This window comes from Nylanderia fulva, unplaced genomic scaffold (genome assembly GCF_048542155.1).
Source record: "Nylanderia fulva isolate GAGA-0341 unplaced genomic scaffold, ASM4854215v1 Scaffold44, whole genome shotgun sequence".
Lineage (NCBI taxonomy): Eukaryota > Metazoa > Arthropoda > Insecta > Hymenoptera > Formicidae > Nylanderia > Nylanderia fulva.
Window position 1 is genome coordinate 1,704,933 of NW_028190521.1, and position 15,802 is coordinate 1,720,734.

Sequence of the window (15,802 nt, forward strand, 5' to 3'; positions counted from 1 at the left end):
AGAGATTTGTGTATATATAATATTATTAATAGTAAGTCTTAATTGTGTACCACGCGAATTGTATTCTCCAATTTATCACGTATATTGATTATGAATGCGCGACATCGTTAGATATTATATATGGAAGTTGCATATCTAATTTTTAACTCAAATGATTCAAAACAGAAAAAATAACGAAGAGTGAAAATAAAATAAAATAAAATAAATCAAGATAAGATAAATAAATAGAAAATAAGATTAAATCAGTTTCGAAAGTAATCATAAAATTAAAATCATTTCTGAAACTTATTTATTATAAGACCGTCGATTATTTATTATATATCACACATATGTAATATCAATTAAGTAATTTATCAAGTTATCAAGAGCAGTATATAATAAATGTAATATCTCTATAATAACATATAGATACGCGAATATTGAGTCGGAGACTTATCTTCGTATGCAGAAGAAAAATTTTATTATCAAATCGAGGAATCAAATTATACTTTCAGTAAATAAAATTTTTACTGTGTTAGAAATATTTTTTCATTATATAACAATTAACAAAGCTCTTGATAAGGCAGCTAAAGACAATCTATGTCAATTTAAAAAAAATTTTTATTTAATAACGTCTCTGTGTACGAAATTTACTTAATAATAAAAATGTTTTAATTAGCTTAATGCTTAATTAATATACATCGTTAGCTTTATTAGTCATTTCAAAAATTTATTTGTACTTAAAAAACGATGTATATTAATTAGCTTAAATAATATACATCATTAGCTTTATCAGTCATTTCAAAAATTTATTTGTACTTAAAAAGTTATAATTTTCCATAAATATTTGGAGACAAAATTCTTAGATTCGAGGCCGATTCAACATAAGAATTATTACAGCATCTCTTCCTTACATTGAATTAAATTTCTTTATATAGAATCCACTGAAAAAAATTCTTGAATTCGAATAAATATTTATTTCAATATTGTCTAATAAATAATTTATTTGAAACTAATAATATTTGATGTAAAAAATCAGGGTTGGGTAAGTTAATGATTTTTTTAAACTAAGTTAAGTTAAAGTTAGAGTTGCTTATAAAATTAATTTAGTTAAGTCAAAAGGTTTATGAACAAAAAATTAACTCAGTTAAACTTAAGTTAAGATTAACTGAAGTTAAATAAAAAATTAATTTTTATAAATACTATTTATATTAAATTAGAATTTTATTTGTTAATTCTTTTGTGAAATACATAATAACAAATTTATAACTTATAAAAACTCAATAATGGTATTCAGAGATAAAACAATTTAACTTAGGAAAAAAGTTAATAAGTTTAAGATAAAAAATAACTAATTAAAGTTAAAAATTAATACAATTTAAATTAACTAAACTAAATTCAAAGTTATAAACTTTTTAACATTTTTTTTTAACTTTTAACTAATTAACTAGTTAATAAGAAAATCTTTTTGTACATTTATTCTGATTTGTGAGACAGCTAGAAATATACATTTATTAATGAAATAATTCTTTTTCAGTGTATATACAATAAAACTCGCAATAATAATTTTCTCATTTGTCCTCGGGACCGAGTATCTTTTGTATCAAAATATCGCAGTATTTTTATCTCGCGCATCCATCGCTCCATTAGATATCTCCGGCTTCCGTTCGAGCCGGTTTTTCTCTTGAGGCCGTCATTGAGAAAAGAGAGTCCCTGGACATTTTTCCCCCGGGGCTCGGAGCGAGCCAAGGCTGTGGACACCGGCTCGGTCGTCGAAAAAAAGGGGCCTAATCAAAGTGAGCAGACCTATAAGAGCGAGCCGCGGACAGACGTCTCATTCAGTAGAGTCCGCGATATAAGCCAAGGCGCGAGTTCACGGCACTCGCGCGTCGCGATCAGCTGATGCGGGAAACTATATTTCGCGCGTTACCCGACGTATTTTTTCTTATCAAGATAATCCGGAACATCTGGGGCAAAATTCTTCTTTAACAGCTCGAAAGCGTCCGGAGAAGACGTCTCCGAGAAATTGCGAAAAGGGGGAGTCGAACCGCCACTTGTCATCAAGGACCCGCAAGCTATCAGTATGTAGATTTCATTATAGTGCGAGTGCTCGCGCGTGTCAGATCCGTTCGGAAACGAGAGGCTTTCCGGAATTCAGCCCACACGTCTGCAAAGGTGGATTATAGTGATAATACGCGTAGATCCTCTCTAGTTCGGCTAGAGAATTCGAAAAGGTTCGCCGACGCGTGAACAAAAAGCCAGAATCACTCTCGTCGAGGTGTATTTTCTGCCCACAGCTGTCTATTTTTGTACAACATTTTTTTACATCATTGTGCGACTTCCAATATAAGCGGATCTAACGGTATGCAAATTAGAGATCGTCGCATTGAATTTCTTTCTCGTCATCAGCGTTCAAAGTCTATTCGCTTGGACTATACATTAATAAGCAGCGTATATAGATATAATGAGACAGCTAGCGAAGGTGACGTCGCTTCCGACTTGATCGATTATTCAAAAGACTGTATTACGGCTGAAAACGCGCGTAAGTTGTTGGCTCGCGGCTGAGCTGGCTCTCTTTCAGCCTTAAAGGGATAACAACTATAATTTATATCTAATCGATCGATAGGCATTTGTACTCGAGCGATCGTAAAATCGCATCGTTTAAATCGGCTTAGTCATCGTGACGAGAGGGAATAATTAATTGCTATCTGTATCCCGGGTTTGTACTCTCTTTCGTGAACTTTTGGCTCGTCAAGAAGGATCACGTCTCGGGTTTCGGACGGAACTAGGAGATGCCTTCCAAAAAGTAACGAGAGACGAGTTTCTGCGAGACATGCTGGCTTGAAATACGACTCGCAGACGTGGAAGTTCAATGTTCTTCGAGGAGGTGAATGAGTTGACTCGCGACCACGTGACTTCGATTCTTGAAACGTCAGAGAGAAAGTCCGACCGGATCGGAGTAGTCGGTGAGTGTTCTTTTTCTATTTTCCAGCACTCAGACATTCCTCGCGTTAATATAATGCGTGCAATTATATTTCTTTTTACATATAGTGTGTAATCGTTTTGCATATATCTGCGTGAAAAATTAATGCTAAGGTACAAATTATTGTATCTTCCTGTTTTATTTATCTTTTTTTTTAATGTGAAAAAATTATATGTATATATATTTAATCTTTGAAAAATTATGTGCAATCAAAAATATGTAATGAAAAGAAACAAAAATGTAGTTTATTTATAGATTTTTGCGCAACAATTTTTATGAGTAATTTTTAATTCCGTTTAATATACATACAAAAGATGTGAATAAAATTATATTCCGATAAAGCAGTATGAATAAATAAAAATGAGTCAAGTGTCGTTAATTTTATCGAAGCTTCAAGATTATTATGATAGGCAAATACGCGTAATGATAACAATGACGCAAGTGTCAAACAGAAGAACGACGTTTTAACGATACGATAATCGCGGGAAAAAAGATAATCGTGAGAAATGTATGAGTAATTTTCTGGCACGTGCGAGTATATTACATCATTAGAAACTTAAAAGTATAAGACATATTTTTAACGGCGACCTATAACCTGGCTAAGAAAACATCTGAGAAACTGATAAAAGGAAAATAAAAATAAAATAAAAATTTGCACGTAAAAAGAATAAGTAAAATTTAAATACGAAAAAATTTTGAATTTTTAAATTTTTAAATAAAAATGTTTCAAAAATTGTAAAATTAAATTTTTAATTTTGCAAATCAATAACAGGATGAAGATATACAGTTAAATAATATAGAAGTTGTTTGAATTAAGATTTTTAGTAAATTCAATAATTTTTATAAGCTTATCGAAGATTCTTTTATAATTTTTCTATTTCTTAGATATTTCATCACCTCATTTCGATTCGATATCTTATTTTATATTGTGCCTATCTCTCGATAAGATGACCCTCAAAAGCACACATATTTGCGACAGTTTTTCTAACTGACAGTCTGTTGACGACTGATGTCTCTCATCGTTGCACAAACATTCGTAAATGTGTTTTTCTCATGTTTTTCGATTACTTCAGATTTATATATACACTGGTATATGTTAAACAAAATCAATCAGTCTACTCGAAATAAATCTGAAAAAACATACATATGGCCTCTGCCTTAAACCATGTTTCCTCATAGTTGCAATTATTCGATGTATCAGTTACACGGCAAATTCTCAAAAAACAACAGTAGAGAAATAAATAAATAACAATGTTTTGCATGAATGCGTTTATCTTGCTTCTCGCATTATTGTTAACTATACTTTATCTCACAATATTATGTTTGCAGCAATTATAAGAACAATGTTAGAATTAAATTTATTATATGTTTTTTTGATATGTATTTTAATTACCTTTTTGTTTTAATCAAATTAGTCCAATCTGTCCTTTTAAACAAAACTTTATTTTTTCATTTACGTTTATTAAATTTAATCATTTTATCTCTAAATTGAAATATCGTTTTATGTTTGCGCAACAGAATAAATATAATTATTTAATTATATTTACATGATGCATATTATCCTGATCTTTTTAGAAAATGCTTATGTATTCCAAGAGTGAAGGCAATTAAAGCAACGAGAGATAGAGAGTTTCCACGACATCGCACAATCTGGTACGGAAGCTGCAGCAGTACTGATCGCTCCAAAACGTGATCGGCACTTATAAATAATAAATGTAGCGATATAGACGTTATCTCGCGACCCGAGATAATACGAATTATCGGATAAACATTTGAGAACATTTTTTCGTTCTAATTACAAAGCGATTAGTCAGTCAGCGAAACATGGCTCTCGAGTCGAGGTACGTATTAGCTGATTCGGCAAATCATACTTATGCAAGTGGAAAAAAATCAGAAAATGTGTACTTGTTGTCAAGATTGTCGCACTCGAACGAGGAAGGGCATCCGATGCTGAATTCGTCAAATTACAATACGCATACATTGGACAATGAGAATAACAATAATAATGACAATGTTAAGAGTGGAAAGAGCTCTTTCCAGAAAGAAGACGCGGTCGTGCTGCATTCGAATGCGAAAGGAGTGCTTGCACAGGTAAGATAAAATTTTATATGGTAAATAAAGGAATATATACATCTAGAAGCACCAAAAATCATTTTTATAATTTTTTTTCTTAGAAAGTATCGAAATAGAATTTTATCAGTCTATTATATGTATATTTATTAATATAAAATAAATTTTTTATTAAAAATAGTGAAAAATTCTGCTCATTAATGTGCAATTTACATATAGTTTATTTATCGATTAATTCTTAAAATATACAGATAAATTTTCCATTTAAAATATTAATTTATAAAATTAATTATTAAATAATTAATAAAAATTAAAAAATAACGCAATCATTTTCTTCTATTTCTTTGCAATCTTATCGGAACGTCTGCACAGTGAAAAATGCGAAAAAGTCGAAAATTTTTCGAAATATTTACTTCGAAAATTATTCTTATCGCGTGTATGACACATTTCTTTCCCTTTTTTTGGCCCGCAATCACTCCGCGTGTGAATTGCTAACTTTCATGCAAACAGGGAACTTGCAGTCGCGTGTTCAACGATGCGAGAGAGCGACGGAGATATATATTCTGGATTAGTGCCAGAGCACATTTTTCTGTTTAAAAATAGATAGAAAGCTGCCAAAACGCGGCGCCTACCATCCCTCATCGCGCTTTCTTCTCGTTGTTTCGCTGCGAAAATGTGTAATGCGGTTTATAGTACGCGGTAACATAAATCTGTAAAAGATAAATGTTATTTCTAAAAGGGGGATTGTGGAGTATATATATATATATATATATACGCACATAAAATTATCAGCGGAGATATCGCGTTCGTAATAAGCTGCGTAGACTTCAGCGAGATAATTGCAGCGTAAAATATATTTATAAATACATATCTGCAACGTGCAACAATTTGCATTACGTCATAATGAAACAACTCTTTCATTGCGCTCATGTACACTCGTCAGTGTGTTTGCTGTTATCTAGATAAAATTATATAGATAATCATCTAGATAAAACTTTGATGTAATCTTATCTTTATTATATAGATAAAAATATGTATTATCTATATCTGTATATTAGATAAAAAAAAGTATTCTTTACTAAATTATCTAGAATAATTTTTAGATAGTTTTGTGGTTTAGAATCATAGCACATAAAAATATTTAAATATATATATATTTATATATTTTATAATAATATAATAATTTATATATTTTATAATAAAATATATTTTTATATCCTTTTTATATAATTTATATTTTTTTATAACTGTTTATATAAGCAGTCTCAAAAATTATTAATTATCTATTATAAAATTATCTAGATGAATCGCCATATAATTTTATCTTTTATCTAGATGTATTTAAAGAATAAAATCATCTTCATCTTATCTAAGATGAATTTACACATTTTTATCTCATCTTTTTAAAATCATCTAAGCACAACACTGCTTATCTCTCCCTCTCGATGCGACGTGTTATTTATTGTTTCTCGGAAAATACATAATCCGTGTATCTATAGAGATTTCTGTTGTAAGCGCATCCTTTTTACCTATCATAAATATCCTCCAACAGCTTAAAGTATATCTCTGTGGAACTGCAGCGGAAACTGGAAAATGCTATAATAGCTGTGTTCAAGTTTTATAGTAAGAATGCAGCGGAGTGATAGTAAATCTTGGCTACATGTCAACCACATGTTTCTTATCCGCTTTTCAATTCAAGCTTGTACACAATTATTTGTATCCATCTCTGAAAACTGTCGCAAAATTCTTCTCGCAATTCTTTTGCGCTTAAAGTACTTTAATGTATATTTTGCGGTCGTTAATTCTTACCTGTACCGACTTTTCAAACCTCCATATATTAATCAATCAATTTAAGGCTGCATTTAGACAATAATTGAAATATCGATCTCAAATTGTATATTGCTTTTTTTTTATTAATTAATATAATAATTTATATTAGTTTATTAATATATTATTTTAGCAGTCTCAAAAATTATTAGCTAGAAAATTATCTAGATGAATCGCTATATAATTTTATCTTTTATCTAGATATATTTAAAGAACAAAATCATCTATTTTATTAAAATCATTTATTTTATTAAATTAATATTTTGAATTAATTTTTCGCTGCAAACTTTTTCTTTCTCTCCTTTTTGCGATTAAAATGCATGTATTTTGCGATCGTTAGTTTTTCATAAAACTGGCTTTTCAGGCTTTACGTGTTAATGAATCAACGCCATTGAAGGCTGCATTAAGCAATAATTGGAATATCGATCTCGAATTTTATATCGTTATTGTATTCACTTCCGTTATTTCGCGTTAAGTTAGATGAAATAATTTTCTGCTGCAACAGTTCCATTATAGCGAGCACAATTAATGAAATAATTAACGACTTGTTTTCAGTGTTTAGTAACAGGTGCAGTATTATTATTGGCGATGGGCGGCGGGATGCCTATTGGTTACAGTGCAGTATTGTTGCCGCAATTGTCGAGAAACAACAGTGCTTTATACGTGGATCGCGAAGTCGGGTCCTGGATAGGTAAGAATATCTACTTGATAATTTAGAACGTATAAAAAAATTATACAAGATTTTGTCAATTTCCAAAATATTTTTTAACACCAATTTTTATCACACTAATTTTTAATACTAATTATTATAATAAATTCTTTTCTTCCTCTTCCCAAAAAATAATTAAAAAGATTCGCGTCGCGAAAAAAAATATTGCCTATATGCACTAAAAAAAAAACTGGTTAATTTATCTAAATCTGTTAACTAAATCCCTATGTTGTTAATTAAACATATATATTAATATTTAAATCAAATATACGTTTTGTTAGATTTAATAAGTTATATTTGATTTAAATATATTTTTATATGTTCAATTAAGAAAATAATATTTATTTGGAAGAGATTCATTCGAGTTAACTTTTTTTTCGAGTGCGAAATCGAGATTAATCTTTCTCTCTCTATATCTCGGATGTTGCGAGTTCAAGAACCGACATGCAGGTTCAAGGTTGCATTAATGATGACCCTCGCGCAAACGAAGCGACCGTCGCCGATCGTTGCATTGTAACTGACCTATATAATTCTCTGTCTCATTGGATAATCTTTATCAATGAGTGTCAAGGCCAAGTTCGCGCGCGAAAGGTACCGTTTCAAAGCCTACGAGAGCCTTGATGAGAGGTCGCAATTAAACCAGCCGTGTCCTGTAAAAAAAACCGCAAGTGCCAATTAAAAGCAAAAAAAAAAAAATCCGTCCAAGGGGAAAAAATTGTCCGTGTAATGCGGCTTTTGAAATAGCTCCTTTATGCTTATTTTCACTTGCACCTAACATATACATTTATCATTTCCTAACCGGACAGCGGCGAAACTACAATGTCAGCACGCGATAATTATCATTTTTTTTAGCACCACATACAACGTTTTAGTACGTCGTAAAGTTCGCGATGCTCAGCACATTGGCTATTTTATGGTTTGCAGATGGCGAATGTGGCCTTTAGCTATAAAGGTCGCGCATTTATATATACAAATTCACGTGTAGATTCAATTTCGCCATGATAGTATTGTGTAAGGATACGTGAATTTTGACTCACAAATTGAACGATTCGACGATATATTATTTAATAGAACGTTTTGTTGGAGGTTCAATTATGCAAGAACGAAATCCCTCTCTTTTTCGTGCTTCTTCACGTCCATAGGATCGCAATAAGACGCAAAGCGATCGGATGAGCTTACTTAGAGAAGCTGGCCTTAGAATATATGTGGGTCACGCACATGTTGAAAGTTTATTGGAATATAGTGAAGGCGAAAAACGGGGTCCACATATATGTCGGATCGCTCGTATTAGTTTCGGGGTTTTGGTTCTCGCATGGTTGATTTCGAACCATTACGGTCCGGGATTTATCTTGCTATGTAGATCACAACTGACTAATGTCGCCGACAGAGTCGCATGCATCCGATTGTGATCGATGTCCCGTTTCCCTAAGTACATCCTCCAGGGATCATTATTTGCAATCATCAGTTCCGGCATCTCATTACTTCGTTACGTCATCGCATTAAAGGATTTTGTCCTAGTATATATTTCTGGCTCAATATTAAATATCTACAATTTTTTATAAATATAAATATCTACAATTAATATTAATAATTTAAGATCTACAATTTTGTATAATAAATTATATAAATAGATCTTGTATATAAAAGTATATATTTTACGATAAAAAATAAAATAATCAGACATTTCGTTATGTCGTATCACGTTAAAATATTTTGTCCCAGTATTTTTCTGGCCCAATATGTCGTAAAGAATATTCTCAACAGTTAGGAATTAATTAATTGGAGGTTTTACACATAGTAGAAATTCTTTAAATATCTACAATTTTTTATAGTAAATTATAAATAGATCTTGTATATAAAAATATATATTTTACGATGAAAAATAAAATAATCGGATATTTTGCTATGTCATCACATCCAAATATTTTGTCCAAGTATATTTTTGTCGTAAAAATATTTCTCAACACTTACGAATTAATTAATTGAAGGTTTTGCACGGTCGAAATTATTTGAATATTTATAATTTGTATAATAAATTCAAAATAAATTTTATACATGTTATAAATATATATTTTACAATGAATAATAACGCAAATTATAGATTCTAAATTCTTACTTTTTTTCTCAATTTTCTACATGTCGAATTATTTTTTTTATAAAGAAAAATAATTTTTTATTTAATTCTACGCATTGAACCTGGAAAATATTTGACACAGAGCTATATGTGTGCCGAATCCTTCTCGTTAAAACAATGTAAAAAAAAAGAACAAGATCGATGCGCGTGAACTCTGATTGCATTCCTCCCTGTGGATGTCGATAAAAAGTGGAGAAAAAGTGGAGTCGCAATTTGCATTAATCGAACCGCAAGTATTCTACTATAACAATTCGCAATTAATGCATTGGGTACTAAATGCGATAATGAAAAAATCAATAGCGAGAATCAACACGATCATCGACACGTAATAATCGCGTTATTTAAAAAGTTTCCCTTTTCTTGCGCGAGAAGACAAGTTCAAATGGTTTATTACTTTGGAAGTTTTCACTGATACTCTTTTAATTATAAAATGTAAATTCTTATACGAGCTTTTTTTCATTTCCAAAGAAGAAAGGAACATAAAATGTATATTCATGCTGATATGATCGTTCCGTGTCATTTGATATAATATTCAGGGCGAGAAATTCTCTCGTAATTTTATCTGCTAAAAGTTGACGAATTAATCGAGCGAGAGAAATCTCGACAGCTTTTCCTTGCCGAGTCGGTAGAAATTTTTAGAGATTCTCTTTTTTCTGCGTAAACACACACGCCATAACAAGTATAATACGCGATTATGATCGTGTCGTTAAACGAGTTAAACTTTTAACATTTATAAATAAAGCGTCGTCCTACGCTCGATTCAATAATAACGTAGATATACACACGTGATCGTAAATAGATCGTTAATTGCTTTCTGCGATGTACAGTAATATACCTTAATGAAGATGCTTGTGAGAAATGTTTTTACGGTTGAACTGTCAACTTTTTATACCTACATCGCTCGATACGCTCATTAAACGCATAAATTTGCATCTTTCATGGAACGCTTTCAGTCTCGTTCGCTTTTCATGTGATTTATAATAAAAAAATTTATTTAAGATTTCCATTCTAATGTGTTCATAATATTTCAAAATTTGAAAATTTACAATTAAAAGAAATTCACGTTTTCCAATTTACACCTGGCAAACAGTTTTTATATCTAACAATATGAAATTATATAAAAATATATAAAATTATACATGTAATCGTAAAATTATATATGAAATATGTGCATACATAATTAGATAAAAGTGCTTTTTATATATAATTATATATATATAAATAATAAAATAAAAAAACCTTAATTTATTATTATTATTATTATTATTATAAATATATATCTTTCATATATGTATAATTTGACATGATTATATAATTATGTATAAAAATGGACATATTTCACATATAATTTTACAATTAATGTCTAATGACACAATTATTTATATATAATTATACATAAAACATTTTTTCCCGAGTCTCCGTTTTTCGTGAATTGATGGAATCATCAAAGAGATAAATATGTCATTTTATTTCTTGCGCAGCTTCCGTTCACAGTCTGACGACTCCTGTCGGCTCGCTCTTATCTGGACCGTTGCTGGACATGATCGGCCGACGAGGTAGCCTCCAATTGTGTGCAATTCCTCTGTGCGTAGGCTGGTTGATAATCGGTTTCTCGAGATGCGTGACCGCTATTTTGATAGGAAGACTCGTTTGCGGTTTATCTGTGGGAATGATGGCGGTGCCCGTACAGGTACGATATACGTCTTGATGATTCCACGGATATGTCTTGATGATGACGTGTAACGTTGGAATTGTTCGAAATAAATTTCGCGCGAGTCTCGAAGCTAAACGTTATAATGGAAAATTGTCATTAAATTCGATTTTATAATATTGTTTTATATTACATCGGATTATTCCATTTATATTTAGTATTATTTAGTATTTATTATTATTTATTATTATTTAGTTGTATTTTTTCGAATTAAAAGACCGCATGAAATATAGAGGATTTTTTTTCATATGTTGTAGATTATGTCGTCCTGCTGAATAAAAGATATAATAGCAGCCTTAAAGCTGAAAATTGGATATTTGAAGTAGAGTACGTGTTTCGTATTTAACTATTACATTTTTTGTTTAACAGATCATAAACTACAACATATGAAAAAATCAGCTGATCTTACCATGATTCATTTTATATAATTAAAAAATAGAGGGGTTTTGAACCTATATATAAAATTCTAAATGAATCTTAGTAAAATCAGCTGATTTTCTCACATGTAACTTATGACTTGCTGAATAAAAAATGTAATAGATTCAAAGCTAAATAATATGACAGATGGTTATTGATTTAGAACCAGTCAGACACGAACAATTTGGACTTTCCGAACAAAAAAAACCACAAAAATACGCAAAAATTACTAATATAATAAATAGTTCTTCAATAATAAAGTATTGTTATATCAGTAATTTTTTCGTATCCTTGTAGGCTTTTTTTCGTAAGAATTTACGAATTGTTTGATTGGCTGTAATTATTAACTATCGAATATTTAGCTTTGAGGCTTTTACTTTTTTGTTCAACAAGGCATAAACTACAACATATGAAAAAAGTAGCCAATTCCATCGAAAACAAAAATTCTAAGTATTTGGTCCTTCTTCCTTTAGATTCTTCTCGGTCTGATCATAAAGGGACTTTCACTACTTAATTTATGTGCAACTGTTTTGCTACTAATTTTATTGACGTGATGTTCATATTTATTTCATTATTAGCTTAAAAAGTGATTGAATAACATTGCTTGGAAAATAATGATTTCCAAGTCTCACCATTTGCTCTGTCATTTCACCAGGTTCTGGTAACGGAAATGGCGTATCCCGGCCTACGTGGTTTTCTGGTAGTCGGCTCGTTCGCCTCGTACTGCTTCGGTATACTGCTGGTTTACGTTTTGGGCGCCTCTTTTAATTGGGACGTTGTAGCATTTTCCGGCATCGTGCCTCCAGTTCTGGCTTTTATCGCTCTCTGCCTGGTGCCCGAAAGTCCAGCCTGGCTCGTTAGACGGAAGAAGATTGAAAAAGCCAAGGAGGCCCTTTTATGGCTCAGAGGCGGCGATATAGCTCAGGTACAAGAAACCTCGTAAACTTGCGTATTTCGAAAATAAAAAAAAAGCTAAACGCGAGCTAAAGTATATATAATTGTTGATTATTGGCTTAATTATATTGTAATAGAATCTTATTATCTCTTTCGGACTTTATTATCTCTTTTTTATTTGAGTTCTGTAAACTTCTTGTAAAATCAGCTTTTTTCATAAAGCACCGAATCTCTTTGTAAATCGATGTTTTATAAAGTTTAGGTTTTTTATAAAAAAGGACTGAATTTATAGAGCTGGATTTATATAACGCTTGGCAATTAAAAAAAAATGAGCTGAATTTATATAACTCTTGGCAATAAAAATAGAAATGAGCTGAATTTATATAACTCTTGGCAATAAAAAATAAAAATGATTGAATTTAGAACTAAATGTTAGTAAAATAAGAAAAAATAAATTTCTATGACATTTTCTTAAGCAATAATTATCAGCTCGATCGTATCGTATGATATGTAATTAATCTGTTTTTGTTTCTTAAATTTTCTAAAAATAAGAGCAATCACTTAATCATTTGATTTTTTAAATAAACAAAATTAACGACCAACTGGCATAAAATAAATATCTTTATTATTACTAAGACATATTATTAAATCAAGACAACGTTTCGACCCTTGTTTTGGGTCCTTATCATGTTAAAATTATTAAACTTTCAATGTATTGTCAAGCTTAAATTGCAATTATGTTTATATTTAATGATTATTGTATAAAAATTGATGTTCCATGATTAAATATTTAGTGTATTTTTTGTCTTGATTTAATAATATGTCTTAGTAATAATAAAGATATTTTTATGCCAGTTGGGTCATTAATTTTGTTTATTTATTTTATCATTCACTGGCGAGACAAAGATTTACTGATTATATTTAATTTTTTGTTTTTAATTAATTAGGTGAATGTAGAAATAGCTGTCCTGAACGCGGGAATGAGAGCCGAGGTGGATGAGAGGCCTGTCTCGCTGAAGGAAAAGATCTCCTCGGCAGTGTCCATCATGCGAGATCCGGGTGTGCTGAAGCCATTCATGATCATCAACATATTCAATATCCTTCAATTGTTCTGCGGAACGTACATCATCGTCTTCTACGCCGTTGATATGATCAAGGACATCGGTAAGAAAGAGTGTCAATTTTATTTTCCGGGGAAAACTTTAATTTCCGTTCGAGTCAAATCTTTAAAATGGATGTAGCAAAACGCAGCGAGGAGACGTGGAATCTCGCCTTTTATTATATCGAGTCTCTCTCTCTCTCTCTCTCGCAGGCGACAGCAATATCGATAATTATTTGGCGGCCGTCGTGACAGCGGCCATCAGATTCATCTTCTCCATTGTCTCTTGCATTCTACTACTTAAAGTGGGCAGACGACCCTTAGGTATCATTTCGGCCTTCGGCACGGCCTTGGCCTCTTTGACACTCTCAGGATACATGCTGGTCCGACAGAAGGGCTCTTCCGTGGACGTAAGTTTTATTTATTTTATTCTGCGATTTAGCCTGTCGCTCAAATTTAACGAACGAATTTCAGGCCTACTTGTTAGCCGTATGTTTGTTGCTTTACGTCGGCGCGAACACCCTGGGTGTGTTGACGCTTCCCGCGCTGATGTCCGGCGAACTGATGCCTCTCAGGGCTCGAGGCATCGGTAGCGGATGCAGCTTCTTCATCTTCAATTTACTTATGTTCTTCGCCACCAAGTGTTTCCCATGGGTATGTGCATGACATATCGCGTTGTAATATTTAGAAAAGTTAATATTGTAACGCGAGTGCGAGATAAAAATCTTCAATAATGCTAATTAAATATAAATTCAGGTGTGAAAAGAGCTAGCAGATACCCAGGCGCCAGATATTAAGTGTAATAAAATTATTTTTAAATTTCTCTATATTTATTATGGTAATAAATAAATATAGAGAAATTTAAAAACAAAAAATGTCATTCTTCGACAAATTATTTTTAATTATTTTGTGATAAATAAATATAGAGAAATTTAAAAATAAAATGCAATATCCTAACAAAATTATTTTTAAATTTCTTTATATAATACTTTTCTTATCACAAAATTATTTTGTACTAAATAAATAAATAGAGAAAAAAATTAAATGCAACTCTTCAATAAAATTATTTTTAAATTTCTCTATATTTTTTATCACAAAATAATTTTGTAATAATATAGAAAAATTTAAAAATAATTTTGTTGCATCTAATCTGTGTCCTTTTTTTATATCTGAATTTGTATTTTTATATATCATTATTTTATATAGAGCCTTTTCGATTTATTATTTTAAGAGATATACTTTTATTTCTACCGAACACACATTTACGTGCGCATGTCTGAAATATCTTATGTATATATTTTCTATTTTTTAATATTAAATATTTTTAAGATAAACAATGCTGTTGGCGTATCAGGAGTGTTTGCTATTTTCGGCCTCTCTGCTCTTTTGGAAACTATCTTTATTTACCTCGCTCTACCAGAAACGAAGAATTGTACACTTCAGCAGATTGAAGATTACTTTCAAGTAAGGAAACATACGAAATTAGATAAGCTTATTAATCATAGAGACAGCATACTCAACGTAATTATATTTCCGCAGCAAAGTAATCTCTTATGGATAACTAGAACGCGAACGAGGAGGGATGCATTCGTGCCTGTGAACGCTACTTCCGTCTGAGCGGTTTAATCTCTCTATCTTGAATGTAAATAAAATCGAAATGTTTAATTTATACATGACTGCGATATTATTAGATAATAATAATTGTATACTTTTATATTGTTAGTATTTTAAGATGTCTTCTCTGTGAATATATCGCTCTGACGAGCAAATCTAATATGCAATTAATTATGTAAGTAAAAATTAAAATAGCAATATCGATATAGTATAGTATATCGTTTATACTTATAGAGAAGAAAATTTGTATTCCAATTTCATGATTGAGATTTGTGAATAAATGGAACTTTTCTGATATAAAAAACCAATCTATTTAATTATAACATTTTTTTATCTAATAAATTAATTGTATTAATTTAGGATGA

At 30.8% G+C, this 15,802-nt stretch overlaps 1 protein-coding gene across 3 annotated transcripts; it reads left to right on the top strand.

The window, feature by feature from the left end:
* The first annotated feature begins 1,809 nt into the window (after positions 1–1,809).
* Positions 1,810–15,733, top strand: LOC114946215 (facilitated trehalose transporter Tret1-2 homolog). Of its 3 annotated transcripts, XM_029322659.2 has the most exons (11): positions 1,811–2,945; positions 4,538–4,803; positions 4,879–5,053; positions 7,415–7,550; positions 11,184–11,392; positions 12,486–12,755; positions 13,672–13,888; positions 14,037–14,233; positions 14,298–14,477; positions 15,153–15,287; positions 15,363–15,732. In XM_029322659.2, the coding sequence occupies exons 2-11, from the start codon at positions 4,787–4,789 to the stop codon at positions 15,438–15,440; spliced, it is 1,614 nt and encodes a 537-aa protein (XP_029178492.1). In that variant the 5' UTR covers positions 1,811–2,945; positions 4,538–4,786; the 3' UTR covers positions 15,441–15,732. The 3 variants fall into 3 exon arrangements, with proteins under 3 accessions (XP_029178490.1, XP_029178491.1, XP_029178492.1); XM_029322657.2 differs by having other exon boundaries at positions 1,810–2,945; positions 15,153–15,733; XM_029322658.2 differs by having other exon boundaries at positions 1,810–2,060; positions 15,153–15,733.
* The last annotated feature ends 69 nt before the right edge of the window (positions 15,734–15,802 follow it).